Source organism: Cebidichthys violaceus, unplaced genomic scaffold, assembly GCF_023349555.1.
Source record: "Cebidichthys violaceus isolate CVI_PGR_0920_01 unplaced genomic scaffold, fCebVio1.0.p SCAF_98, whole genome shotgun sequence".
NCBI lineage: Eukaryota > Metazoa > Chordata > Actinopteri > Perciformes > Stichaeidae > Cebidichthys > Cebidichthys violaceus.
The window spans coordinates 3,173-18,557 of record NW_027176984.1 but is presented as its reverse complement, the minus strand read 5'-3'; the positions used below and the strand labels follow the sequence as shown (position 1 = coordinate 18,557).

At 42.5% G+C, this 15,385-nt stretch overlaps 1 protein-coding gene across 1 annotated transcript; it reads right to left on the bottom strand.

Moving 5' to 3' along the window:
- Window positions 1-1,113: 1,113 nt before the first annotated feature.
- gucy1b2 (guanylate cyclase 1, soluble, beta 2) lies at window positions 1,114-13,145 on the bottom strand. The gene is made up of 14 exons (XM_068704667.1): window positions 12,990-13,145; window positions 11,889-11,988; window positions 10,664-10,836; window positions 10,494-10,590; window positions 9,920-10,023; window positions 9,674-9,775; window positions 8,631-8,724; window positions 7,879-8,075; window positions 6,833-6,956; window positions 6,599-6,747; window positions 5,731-5,877; window positions 3,878-4,032; window positions 2,828-3,006; window positions 1,114-1,789 (listed from the first exon to the last, which is right to left on the bottom strand). Exons 1-14 carry the CDS (start codon window positions 13,071-13,073, stop codon window positions 1,620-1,622), a joined length of 1,875 nt encoding a protein of 624 aa, XP_068560768.1. The 5' UTR covers window positions 13,074-13,145; the 3' UTR covers window positions 1,114-1,619.
- Between the last annotated feature and the right edge of the window lie 2,240 nt (window positions 13,146-15,385).

Here is a 15,385-nt window from a genome sequence, read left to right as displayed (position 1 = left end):
AAATACTCAAGTTCAGTTTATCCGTGTAATTAATCTCAACGTTTGTGACGTTACCGGACTTAAAGTGATATTTCAGGTTCACAACCGGTCGACCTGCGCTCCTGTTGGTCCGTTAATGGACATAATATGAAGTATAAATCATCACAATCTCAGTAAGATATTAGTCAACCTCTGAGGTTTGAAAGTGAAGTTATTAAAAGTTACTTTCCAAGGATGCAGGCAGATGAGCTGCCGCTAACGTTAGCTAGCTAGTCAGCTAACGTTAGTTAGCTTGTCAACTAAATGTCACAAAACTTAACCGATCATTTTAACAAACATGTGATGTTATAAGCTCCCGGTAAGGGAGTAACGTACGCCTGAGGCATGACTATGTTAGCTAAGGTTAGCTACGCATGTATGACACAATTTAACTAAATCCTGAGCTTTGTGAGAAAGTGAGGCTTCATGTGAACACAGCAGTCCTCCATGTCGTTCTTTAACGACACTAACAACATGAGAACAAAGTGAAGTGCTGCTACATTTAAAATCATTGTGACCAAACAGCAATATAATGTCAACTTACCTCCATGTCGCTCATCACGCTAACCTCCCGTCAGTGTTTACAGTGATCCAAGTGAACCAATAGAAACTCCTGGCTCATTCAGCAGCGTATGCCCCGCCCACTACGTCCAAACTCAACTCTCAACTTTTGGATTTGCAGCCAAAAATTCTAGTTTCATAAGCAAAACTAACAAATAATTTATTTTCAGTTTATATATTTTCACTTACAAACTTGATTTTTGATTGCAGTGTGAGAAATTTGCTCTCATTTTGTTTGCGTAATAAAGACTCAAATATACCTTCATATAGTGTGTGTGTGTGTGTGTGTGTGTGTGTGTGTGTGTGTGTGTGTGTGTGTGTGTGTGCGCGCGTGTGTGTTCCTTTCAGTAGTGTGTGTGATATAATTTCAGTAGTGTGTGTGAATCCTTTCTGTCGTGTGTGTGAGATCAATTTAGTAGTGTGTGTGTGTGTGTGTGATCATTTCAGTAAAAACAATACATTTCCCCTCCTAGTTTGTGATATAAAAGCTTTAATTTTGAAGCAGCAATATATATTTTTTGTGAGCATGTGCACAGTATGTAAGAGCTTTTTATTTGTGTGTATGAGGCTCAGTAGTGAATGTGAGAGGCATTTTATATGTATATGCAAGGTCATTTTCTCTGGGTGACCGTGGCTAAGTGGAGAGCAGGGCCGCCTTTCAATCAGAGGGCCGTCGGTTCAATCCCCGGCTCCTGCTCCGCTAGTCTCATGTCAATGTGTCCTTGAGCAAGACACTTAACCCCCAAAATTGCTCCCGTAGCTGTGCCTACGATGTTTAGATACTGAATTGTAAGTCGCTTTGGATAAAAGCGTCTGCTAAATGACTGTAATGTAATGTAATTTTGATTAATGGCCTATAAGGCACCTCCTACTAAACAGTGTAGTCCACACCTGTGTGAAGTGTCACTGTCATGTGTTACACAGTGTCAGCGTCGTTGTGTGCAGTGGAGTGGTACTAACGTGATGTAACCCTACTGGAGCATCCTCACTGCTCTCTCTCCTTGATGATCTTTTGGAGCTGCAATAGCGTTAGTCGGCTCTCAGAATAAGACACAGAGTCTGCTGTTGAAAAGACTTGCAGATGTGTTGTAGCTGTTGTCGTTGGTCTCAAATGGTGGGGTGATGTCCCAGGCAAAGGGGGCCATTGGGTCCATTTGGCTGGGGTCCGGGCATGTGTCTCCGAGTACATTCTCAGTTCTCCCATCAGACTCTAAATGAAAGAAACATTTTGAAGTTGTATGATTTGATAAACCTTTATATCCCCAGTCTGTCACAGACTTCATATACAAATGAAATGATCTATTGCATCTCATTACTGCCATGTACTGTGCAGTAATGACCAGTGATTCACGGATGAAACCGAAGCTCTGAAGCTTCTTTCTCTCTACTTGTCGTGGGTGAAATCAGTGAGGCGTTGTAGGGTCCTGAAGAGCTGCCATATGTTTTTCAAACCACTAGATGTCACCGTGCTGCTGAGTTTGACGCTCCACAGCTTCAGCTCTTCTTCTGGCACAAACAGAAAGAGCTTCATCACAGCCAGGAACCATATGAGCAAGACTTGTGTCTGGGTGAACAAAGGAATAACACATTCTCCATGTGGATGAACACACTGCATACACAGTGAATGCATTATTTTACTAATACAGCCATAGCAACAATCTCCTGTGATTATCATTACTGTATACGGTCTTCTTGCGCATCTCCACTGGCTTCTAGTAAGCTGCTATTCCACTCGACACTAGAGGAGACTGGGGGTGTCCGAGCCCCACTGCCATCCCTGCCCATGTTTATACTCTTTCACATTCAAGTGGCATTTATTGAAATGTCCACTCCACCGATTTGGAGTGGACTGAGTGGTCTGTTCTAAATGGATTCAAAGAACAGAACATGTCTCTGCTTTGTATGTGGAAACAGCATTACTTGACTCTGTCGTTCTGCTACGAGATGACAGGGTGAGACTTGTTCTGTGGGGACCTCTTCTCCGTAATGTTGAGCACTGACTGCCACCTTTATACGAAACATTGTGCATCTTTAAGCCTTACAAGTGATCTAAAGCATGTCTGTGAATCCTTCAGCATAGACGTCTATATGGGAGAATAGAGATTGGAAGGACAGCTCTGTTAGTTTGTCCTAAACCTGTCTGCTATAAATCAGTCATGTTGATTCTATCTCACACAGGCTCTGCTATTGTGTGAGATAATGCAGTGTGATTAGTATCTGTAAATCTGTATCTAGATCTGTTCTTTACCTGTTTCGCTCTGGCCACAATCGTCCCTGTAAAGACAGGCCCCTCCAACCTCTCTTCCCATGATGCCATCTTCTGACACCAGCTGGTTCCCCATCAGGAAGTAAGTAGTCATCTGTCCTTTGCCCTTCACCTCAATCTGCCCACGCTCTTGTATGTTGAACCCAGCATCCTTCAACGCACTGAAGAGGGGTGGGGGTGGGTTGAGCGGACACAAAGGGGACACAAAGGGGACACAAAGGGGACACAGAAGTGAAGTAAGTTAAGTTCTGGGGAGAACGATTACAGTTGCCACTAATCTTCAGCCCAACAAGTGTTCTTTCTCTGCACACATAAATAAAGCTTAAAGCTTTCTCATCCACCAGCCTGATCTCCAGGATATATGCATTGAAACTAAATGTTGACACTGGAGGTTAATCATGACCTGCAGAACCATCAAATATGAATCCAAGTCCCAGGATTTCAATTCCCAGTGGAAAGAAGAAAGAAAGTAATTTTGAGATGGACAGAGGGAGGGAGAGCAGCGCTGCATTGCTCACTGTTCAGGATGAGACCTTTCTGTAGAACAGTGAGTCAAGGACAGCCACAAAGCAACACATTAAGAAGCAGGAAATGTATTTTCAATATGAAGTAAGCACCCAAATCTTTCTGCAAAATAACTCCAAACAATTTTGGAAACAAATTAAATTGAATAAACACAGAAAACATGCTGGAGAACAGACAGCGTGAAGATGTTCTGCTTTTGAAAAACTTCCAGAACCTTGACAGAGCCATGACGAAGTATTGGTGTTGGTGGTTATGTACATGAACATCTGCAGCTATAGTTAATAATGTAGATGTGTCGTTACAGCCTCAGACATAAAAGACCAATCTCAATCAGTTCCACACCGATTGTTTCGGGGGAAAGAGCAGTGGTTTGAATGTGATTACTAATCTTTAACTGAATATGGGAACCAGTAAACAAGGACAAAGCCCCTGACTCTGTTACAGCTGGCTCTGGGGGTGACACACACACACACACACACACACACACACACACACACACACACACACCTATATGTGGAAGTGCTGAGGTGAATGTGGTCGGGGAGTCCGTGACTCTCCATCCTGGAGGCAGTGTTAACAGAGTCTCCAAACAGGCAGTAGCGAGGCATCTTCTCCCCCACCACCCCAGCTAACACTGGACCAGTGTGGAGACCCACACGGATCTGGAACATACAAACACACCATGTCAGCAAGAGTGACATCCTGTGGTAGAAGATCACAAATACATCATTGGTTGAATAACTTTAAAGGGCCGTTGCAAACTCTGATCTCAGAAAAGGTTCAGACTGTAAACTTCATGATGATATGTCATTTCTTCAGAAAGTGGTTCTGACTGGATTTAGATGTTTAGAGATGTGAAGAGCCATATACTGTTCTCTGTTGACCTTGGCAGCATTGGCTTAACTAGACTATTGGAAGGATTGTTGCTGAATCTGTGTGTAGAATTTGGCTTCCTGGTGCCAGCACTGTATTAAAATGCATTCAAATAAAGGCAATGGAGACCTTCATCACATCCCCTCCAGCTCTGCATGGTGCTGCATTTCTGTTTGTGGATGCTCTGTTGCCGGAGGCAGGAGAACAGTGCTGAGTGAAATATGCGGCCAATGGCAGGTGAGATCTGGGGTCTCATTTATGAGGAACTTGTGAGGAAACAGCAGGAGTTTAAGAGGCCATGTTCATTTCTTACTGACAGCACAACCCTTAGCTCCAAAAAAGACAGTTCTTTCATCTAGGAGACCGCAGTTTGTACCAATGTGAAACCTCCCAACTTGTCTGCTTCAGTAACAGCACTTCTGCGTCATTTCAACGCAAACAATAGTCTTTTCCACAAGCTAACGAACAAAGTCATTTTGTTGTCTAAACCTAACTGAGTAATATGGCACAGGGTATTCACAATGAGATGATACCGGGCTCAGTGACCTGGAGGGAGGATCCCTGATATGAATAGAAGTGCAGAACTAGTGAATGTTCCACAAGTGATGGTTACAGTTGTTTTATCCTTTCTGCACAATGATCTTCTATATTGTACATCACAGGCTGTGGATTTATCAACATGTGAGTCCTGCTGCCTTCAGATGCTGCAGGCTACAAAGCAGATACTGTCTAATGCAGTGATGGGCCGTGTGTGTTTTATACCTGGGCCTTCAGTGCTGTCCTACTACAGTTGAACACCTCATTATGACGCCACAGCTACTGTTATTATTTGTTTCTAGGGGTGTAATAATACACGTATTCGTATTAAACCGTTCAGTACAAGGCTCATGAACCGAACAATACGTTTGAATAATACTAGTGCATTTGGAAAATGCAGACGCTTAAATTGTGGGAAATATAATGTTCTTTCGGTGGAGCCACTGCGCACAAACTGGCAACCCACCCAACGTGCTGTCTGACACGCCCACCACGGAAGAACACCATTGTACTCTGGTGATGCATGTGTGTTCTGGGAGGCTATGCTAAACTAGCTTAGCAGGAAAACAACAGCAGCACACACGCTGAAAAAACTGCAGCGTTTAAGCAGCTGCTCCCTACTGATTCAAACAGGACTAAAGCAATCCCCATCTCTCCAGACCATAACTCTATAATAAGTAAAAAGTAACTTATTACACTTCCTGAGTAACTTGCAGCAACACTGGTTACGAGTGAAACGCAGCACATTTGTGCAAAGCTAAAACAACATAAACAACATCATACTGTATAACCAGAAGGGTTTTCAGTTACTCTATAGAGGCTTAGGCACCGACAAGAAGGCACCACATCTCCTCTCCTCGTCATGAAACACATGGAAAAAGACATCAGTCAGAAGGAACAAACCAAAAGAACACGGTTCATGAGCTACCTGATGTGATCAGAATTCTTACCTGTATGGGTTTGCCTGTGACAGGGTTGGGGACCTCTCTGGCAGCTATCCTCATACCTAAAGCAAAGTTTGCCACTCTGTGAGCATGGCTGTCTGTCGGGACTGGAACGCCACCCACCACCATGTAGGCATCACCAATAGTCTCGACCTTTAGGAACGGTAGGGGTGAGGGGACGGGTATTCAGTTCATCTGTAGCTCACCACACAAACCTCACACAAAAGACTTCAACTCTTTACACTGTTTAATAGCAAAGAGCGATGAATGGAATTTGCCAATCATAGCTTATTCTTAAGGTATACTCACTTCATTGTTATATTGATACTACAGGTTGTGAGCATGACTACATCTACCAGAGAAAATTAGAGTATTTCTGCTTTTTCAGCCAACAAAGTGCAGATCTTTGACTTGTAATTAGTACAACATATTCAAAGCTGAACCTAATTAGATTCAGTAAGGACTTGTAAAGGATTCAGATTCAAAAAAGCAAATATGATGCAGGATTCAGATGGAATGAATAACTTCATTGGTAAATCATTAAGTTTGAATTAAAAGAAATATTTTTGTGCTGAAACAACAGGAAATCAAAACTGTAACTGTGTTAATTGTGTCAGAAACGTTGCCATCACCTCCTTGAGATTGCACATTTGTAGCTAAATACAGTATGTGTACTTTGCTGGAGGGGGGACAACCGCTTAAGGACATAAACTTATAAAGAATGCACACAATGGTCTGAGTTGAAAAATGACGGAAAGACTATCCTCATCCAGTTCAACAGAAATACAATAGAACAATAGAACAAGAGATATTTCAGCACAATGTCCATCCTCAACCTCCTGTGGAGATAACACACATCACAGAGAGATCATACCTTGTAGATGTCATGCACGCTGGTGAGTCGGTCAAACTTGGAGTACATGGAGTTGAGCATGTGAACGATATGGATGGGCTCACAGGCAGCGCAGATGCTTGTGAAGGTTACCACATCACTGAACAAAATAGTGCACACCTCAAACTCCCCTGAAGAAGACAAGACGCTTTGACAGAGCAGCAAGCAGACATGTGGAGATAGACCGCTAACAGCTAGCTTGGTAGAATGACTGACCTGCCTTTACGCTCTTCCCGTCTTTGAGCTGATTGGCTATGTGACGGGGCAGCATGGCATACAGCAGAGTCTCCGTCTTCTCTTTTTCAGCCTCTAGGTGCTGTGACAGGATTCTCAGTTCCTCCTACAGACAGACAGACCGACACATGCAATAATTCAGATTTCCCTTCCTGTGAAAGCTGCTGTACCAATCCCAGATTTGTATGTTGTCACAATAATCACATGCAGAATGTTAAAACAGATCCATATAAAAAGGCAGTGGAGAAAAAGGGTTTCCCAACTGGACCAGAGAAACACAATACTGTCATCACAGTATTGTTTCAGGTAACTGATAATAAACTAAAGCATTCAAACTGAATTCTTACCCGATTATGGGGATGACCAAAGTTGCTTTAATTTATCTTCTGGGAAACATACATGTCTGCACAAAATCTGATGGTAATCAAATATAGCAATCCAACGGCAACTCAAGTAGTAGAGACATGTCACTAAAACCCTATGATGTCAACCTCATGGTAAACGGACTGTACTTGTATAGAGATTTTCTAGTCTTTCCGACCACTCAAAGTGCTTTCACACTACCTGTCATCATTCACCCATTCACACACTGAAGGCAGGACTGCCTTCCTCCACAACAAGGGTGCCTTGCTCAAGGACAAATCGACATGAGACTAGCGGAGCTGGTGATCGAACCACGGATCCTCTGATTGAAGGACGACCCTGCTCTCCACTTAGCCACAGTAATGGTGGTCTTAAAGTCAAAGTCAATAAATGTATAAAATCTCATGGCAATCCATCCAACTGTCGTTGATGTCTTTCTGTGGACCGAAGTGGTGGATAGCCTACCCACAATCCTTATTGCACTTTTATAGTTTACTACTACTATTACTATGCTGCACACACTTTGAAACCAGATTAAATAGTATTGTGTTGATGTTTGTAGATGTGTACTGAAGAATGTGGAATTACAGAAAGGCAAGCTTCTTGTGTTTGTAAATTGGGCTGCTGTGACTAAAGACGACAGGAACAAAAAGCTGCTCTCCTGCCTTTTTCCTCTCCAGCTGGTTGGTGAGCTCCATCTCAGCTAGACGTTGATGGTTGAGGAGAACCAGGTCTCTGGTGACATCGTGCTGGGCCAGGTCAGCCAGGTGGAGGCCAACATCTTGAAGTTCCTGAAGGCTTCGTAGCTTCGGAGAACACAGGTACAACATACAGCCAAGAGACTCCATCCACAACATCTGACCTACACATGAATGGAACACAGGTAAACTAATGTTGATAATGCAGCACAGATATTATCTCAGTGGTTGCCTATGCACCTCTTGGGTTCCCACATGCCTACCCAGTTTCCATGTTTCTCTCCTCTTACTTACTTCTTCTTCTTGAGTTGTCTCTATCACACAATGTGCCTCTCCCAAGTTCAGTTCAACCTGGCTATCTTGTCCGTCATAGTTCTGCACCAGGTCACTTTTGGTCTTCCAGGTCTGCTTGTGTAATGTGGGGAAGTGGTGACACGACAATATTGTGGTGCTGTAGACTGACAGCGAGGAACCTGGGGGACTGTTGGCCACACAGCCACTCCAAAGACCTTGTGGTCGCTCGTCTCAATCTCTGGTCTGACCCCACAGTGAAAAGTCACTGCTCTTTTTCACACCACAGTGTAAAAAACACATTTCATGCTAGCTCTTTTTTTAAGCTCAAAAAGCACTTTAACCGTGTAAGAAAACGTCCATTTGGTTGATTTGGTTGATTTGGTGAGCGTACACAATGTATTGTGGTGCTGTTTATTATAACCCACCTCTTAGTTTGAGCTTGGTGTGTTTGTCTTTGCAGCTCTTCAAGACAAATTGACTGTTGATGAATTTCCTGATGCTCTCAATGGTAAAAGTCACCTGGAGATGGAGTGGAGACACACAACACTAGTTTAACTAAACTCGTCTGCACTCACAATTCTCTATTTGGAATAAATCAAATCAAGTTTATTTTACCAGACAAGACCAAATGAGTGAGTCTACTCTGGGATCAAGGAGCTACATAAATAACACTATATACAAAGCTATATCTTACGATCAAATAATATACTGTAGTCTGAACTGCTAGTGGCAAATTGCAACTGTAGCTTCTTATAGTGACCATATATCAGATTCTGTTCATGTTAAAGCCCCTAAATTTGGCACGGCATAAACTAAATATTGTATTTTTAGCAGGAAATATTAAAACATACATATGTATAAATAATTTAAGCTATATATGATATTTTGACTGCCTTGGGCTCCATAAGCACCAATTTTGCACTTTCAAGGGCCATATTGATAAATATGACATCTGCTTGTGCCTTTGGATCCGTTGTACACCATTTTGTCTGTGCGCCTACTCAATTTCAATGACTAAGTGTTATGTGTCTAAAGATGTTGAACTCTAAATACATTTTAGGGGGCAAAAAACATTCCTAGGTGCAACAACGTTTATTTGAAGTGGAATGACCCAACTGGCTAATAGTCGTATAGATTTTAACGTAGAACTACGAAGGTTTGGTGTCATTTTAGTCTCTTGATTGAAAGCTAAAATCTTGATATATTTAACTTGACTGAGCAATTGTTTGGTCACATACATGCATGTATGTGTAGTTTACAATTACCTTCTTGGTTTAAGAGTCATAGGTGCTGTATTATGGTCAGGGTGGTTCAGGACTCTGGCCAGGATCACCCCAGATGTGATTTCTTTTTATTCATTCCACTCTTACCTGTACTCCATTGTGCTCTTCTTTGCTGATGACATTTCACCCAATCCCAATCTCTGTTGCTAAATGTCTGAACCCTTGGCTCTGTGACTATGTTTTACCTGTGGGTGTATGATGGTGAAGTTTTGGTCCAACGTAGCATCTTTGGCCTGGAGACCTGGAAGAATCTTTTGTATGTTCACCCCCATCTGTCTCACCTTCAGCTGATGCACAGCCCAGAACAGAGACATACAGAAACACAAGGTGTCAGGAGTCTGAGCAAAACCCAAACGTGTGATAATGAATTTGATAAAGAAAGACTACCATTCTCTCATGGAGCTAAAGCACAAAGACAAATGGAGCCTTACATCCTCATCAAAGACTATATGGAAGGGAAACGCATTGCAGAAAGCCTTCTCTTCCACCCACAGCTTGTCCGGGTAACATGGACTGAAGGTGCAATGGAGGCTGCCTGGGAAGTACATCAAACACACCCATTCCATCAGTGTTAGATAAGCTACCCTTAAAACAGATCACTAAGAATGTTGGCAATGTTGCATTTAGTGTTGTTACATGTTTTCTTTTCATATAATCGTGAGAGTGGGCGATGTTAACATATGCTGTGGCCTTCCTTTACTCTGTTTAAGTACTGTACTACACGCCGTCCTGAAGAGTGTGTAGAGATTAACCTAGGGTCACATTCAAGTTATAGTCCTGAAGATCTTCTACTGTTTCTGCAATAGTCATTCACTGTAGATGGACATCAGTCTCATGTCTGCATTAAAGACGGAGCTGAACTCAGGATGTGGTTAGCCGATCTTGTCTAGCTTCTCTTCACTTGATGGAGAACTGTTTATGTGCAGTACTTCTGAGCAGCCACTCTAAAGGGCAGTTTGCCAGATAAGGTCAGGGAGCAGAGTTTTTTAAAATCGTAACGTAAACCTTTTTCTGAGAGAACCACAGCTCTGATCAGGTCCCAGCCGCTCTTTGTCCCAGCCAGTGACGCACACCGGCCCCTCAATGTTGTGAATAATCCCTCCTGGGGATAGGTGGGCCAAGATTTAGAAACACATATAGAAACAGACCATGCACATACACCCACAGACACCCACCCCTCCATGACTGGAACGGTCCTGGTCTCTAGTCTTGCTAGCTTGGTTGGTTTGTTTGACCAGAAACACGACATGCTCCTTCTTCCCTGTGCGCTCGTCTTCCTCTGATTGATTCAGAACCATCATGGTCACTTTGCTATCAAACAAGTCTCTAGCAACCGCTTCCATGATACCTGCAGCAAGGTGGGAACATGTAGAACGTTAATGAGAGATCACGTTGCAGTAAGAATAGGGTTTGTTCAGAGACATTCACATTGATTGTTTAAAGGGTAACTTCATCCTCAAATTCTGCAAGAACTGGCTCAGAAACAACAAGCTTGAACCTAGAAAAACAGGTTAAGATTGGCTTTGGGTTTACTTGAATCACAGGGCAAGCAATGGTCCAAGGCATCTGGGACAGGTTTGAATGCTTGAAGCACCGTTTTTTTGGTCTTTATGCTACATCATCACGCTCTCTGAGCATTCTCTCGTCTAGTGACTAGGATGGGTTGACACTGTAATTACGTGAGAGCCTGCCCTGTGCGTTGGTATGAGACGCTGAGGGGGCGGGACAAAACGCGGTATTGGACACCCTGGGAACGGGCCGCTGACCCGTAATCAGCGAGACGAGAGTTAAGAGCCACTTTTTGTCTGCTTTAACAGACCATCAATCCAAACCACAGATCGCATAATGAAAAGTCAAAGGACACGACCCAGATTCACGTCATGCCCTGTCAGTGGGAGGCCAAGGAACAACAGAAGCCCCATCTTCAAGCAGCCAAGGATCACTGAATCAGGAGACCGATATGTCTACTTAAGAAGAGATCAGAACAACAAGTTACAACAAGAGGGAGACTGATAGATTTATTTACAGTGTCATTTTAGACACCCAGATAGGAGGGAGGGAGATGGGAGGGGCTTGTAACCTTGGGAAAGGCATGAGGGAGGGGAAAAAAGAGGGGAAATGACAGTACCATCTGTCAACTCATCATGGTCTCTGACAGAAAGGTGGCACCTCAATCTCTCAAACAAGTGTGGCCTGTTGGGACAGGAGGGAGATGGGTTTTGTCCTGTCCCTGTTAAGTAATGTGATTACTTTTTCAATAACTGCCCCTTCACTGATGGCGTTGGTGCAATATGTTTTTAATATATCTTGGGTATTATCGGTCATCCCATTTCTTTTACTATAAAGAACACTTAAGATCAGGATCCAGGCAGCGGGTTGAGGGAGTGTGGATGGTTTTACCAGGTACAATGTGGTGCAGGCCCTTCCTGTCAGAGTAGTAGTGAAGCAGCGTCTTCCCATCGTCGGTCATCTCCACCCGGAAAGACGGTGCATTCATTTCCTTAAAAACAGGAAGGATGGTTCAGATTCAGTCCATGGTTCAGTTCATAAGAATGAATTACGACTCATAGCAGTGGTGTCTCTCAGTAGTCTACATATCTAGAGGTCTAAAAGTGGACTCAACATATTATATATAAAATACTCAACATATATATAAAATACTCAACATATTATCTATATATATATATATATATCTATATATATATCTATATATATATAGATATATATCATCTAGTATCTATAAGATACTAGATGACTGAACATATATATAAAATACTCAAATTATATATATATATATATATATATATATATATATATATATACTGTACTTCATTTTTTAGTTTGATGCGTTGGAACATGAAATAATCCCAAAGGTCTCAGTCACATGTTGACAGTGCTGGAGCTCTGGGATTGGACCGTACTCCTCTTCACTTTAATCTATGACGAGACTATACAAAGCATTGGCCCCACCTATTTTGTTGAGGCATGAGTCAAAGTAGATGTAATGGTGATGTGTAGTGTGTGTGTGTGTGTCTGTGGATTGTGGTGTGCTGTTTGTGGGTTATAGTGATTTCCACAGTGTACATGTTGTCAGTGTAATGTTCTAGTCTGTACAGGCTGTTGAGCAGTGAGTCTGGTGGTGTTGATTTCCATGAAGCATTCAAGGTTAATTGACTCAAAAGAAGAGAGTAAATGTGTAGATAGCTGAATGATTGGTGGAAGCTCTCAAGTTAAAAAAAGAGTTGGTTAGAGCAGAGAAAGAGAAGAGATGCTGAGGAAAGTAGCACATATAGAGCTCCAGAAAACTACACGAGCAAGTTGTCAGGCTCCCATTTACAGAGCTCAGGACAGCATCATTATTCACCTGAGTGGTGTTTGTGTCCACCTGATGAACGTCTAATTCTTACTCTCTTTATGCTCTCCAACTCGTGGGTGTGGTTGTTTCTTTTGGGCAGGAGGAGTTGTTGGCTAGCAGGATAATAATGACACACATGAGCACACCTGATAGGACAGAGCCAGGTAACTGTGGAGAGCGTCCAGATTTCCAATGAATTCAATGAGATTTCCTCCCAGTGTCCTCAGCATGGTGTCATATCCCGCTCGCTTACAGAACACAAAGAAATGCTCTCCAAAGAGCTTCAGAAAAACCTCGGCAGAGACACCTGAAACATGAAGACACACAGAGGAGCGCCGTCACAGAGCTTAAGAGAAAGATCAACATCACTTATCTCTCTGCAGTCTGCCCCCAGCGCACACCTTCAATTACAGCATATTCCCAAAAGTCCAGATAATCAGACCCTTGGGAAGAGCTTAGCAAGCTGTGAATAAACACTTCATAATCTATCAGTGTAGCTCACAAATATCATCTATGCATGTATCAATACATGAGTTGTGAAAACTACTCATCCTTTACCAATGTGTAGCGTGTCATGTTCTGACCATATACTGTTTCTGCAGTACTGACATCATGAACAAAGTCAGTTCTATTACTTCTATCTCTTACATGGGGCTACGTTCAAACAGAACTACTGTTCTATTTGAGATGTAAACCAGCTGTGTGTGTCAGCTGATGCTGGTCATTGGGGACATTGTTAACACTCTGGTCAGTTCACACCTCAGACACCTACATGCAAAATATTATTCACTGAAAATAGAACACAACACCAATATGTAAACTACGACTTTACTGTACTAATTCAGCTTCCACATGTATTGCTCTACGTTTCTGAAGCACATCTGTGCTTTTTACTCAAACTCTCTAATCAATATAAAATATGTAAGCACAGCTATGGAAAGTGTTTGTCCGTTTAGCTCACTGACTCAGTGACTCCGTTTCACCAAAATAAGTTTTAGCTAAATATGACGACAGAAGAAGTATTGTGCCTGAATACATGTTGGCCTATAAAATCACCATCCAGTGCAAACATCTTACTGTACACTGAGGGAGGAGTCACAAATACAAAAGTAGCTCTGTGCTCCTCCATAACTTAACTCATCGTTCTGACACATAGAGACCATACATTCAATTATTATTCTATAGACATGGACATGCTTTTTTTTACTTTTTTCATTGTTTTTTCAAAAACAAAGAGACAACAATAAATGATGACAGAAATAAGATAGCAATGAAGTTTGTTTACAAAAGATGAAAGACAAATAATAACCACAAAACTAAAATAAATAGACACAGTTGCACAAAGGAATGGTGGTTAAGGTTGTATTCGTCATCCTACACAAGGAGAAGAGGTGTAAAGAAAGGTTTGGCCAGCTGGATGTTCTCCCGAATGTAAAGCAGGAAAAGGTTCCATAGTTTGTGAAAATGTTTTCTCTCATTTGAGAAGAGCAATAACTCATGAAGCCGTTATGTAATGCTGGCTGGAAACGCATCTTTAAAAGGATCAGACGTCAAGCGACCAACATGGCAAAGGCCTCTACCTTCGGAGATGAGACACCAGCAGGGGGCGTGGATGAGCTGTTCTACCGAGGCAGATGGAAATAAATGAAAGCTGTTCAGACAGAATTCCTTGATATGGCAGTGTGACCAGCACAAGAGAGCATGAGTGGCTAGGGTTGATTCTCTGCGGTTTCCTTTGAACAATGTTGGATGCAAATAGAAGATCTAAATCTGGAAGGCTGGTATTTAAATCAGTTTCCCAGTCAGCTTGAGACTGAAGTATTGCTTCTGTGTGATCTTATTATATACAATAAAAAAGATGACTTAAAAAGAAGGGTGCTGTAAAATAAATGGACTGTACTTATAGATCTCTTTTGTAGTCAAAGCGCTTAAATACTATGTCAACATTCACACCAACACACACTGATGGCTCAGCCTACGGGAGCAAGCTGGGTTTAAGTGTCCCGCCGAAGGACACATCGCCATGGATTGAACTGCCGATCCTTTGATGAGGGATGTCTCCCTTCTGAGCCACAGTCGTCCCATGGAGACTGTTGATGGGATGCTTTGTCATCACTAAATAAAGAAAAAAAGCCATTGAAATAGCAATCAGCAAATGACTAAATGGCCATGTGTTAGGACTGGTGACAGGACTCAACACCATGACCCAGAACGTGTCGATAGAACAGCCTCTACTCTACTACTCTTTACTGTCAGATCAGGCTCGCTTCACAGGTAGGCAGTCAGAACAGGCAACGCATCAGGCAGGGACGAGGCACAAAACACAGTTGAGGAAAACCAGGACCATGAACACGAGGACTAAGACGACCTGGCCCAGAGACAGGAACCCAGAGTTTAAATACAATGGGGGGGGGGGGAATCAATCAGGGGTGAGGCAGACAATCAAAGACAGGAAGTGAATCTAAAATGAGAGGAGAGGTGAGTAACACAAAATAAAACAGGAAATACTGAAATGACAAAAATAAAAAAAACTTCGGGAACA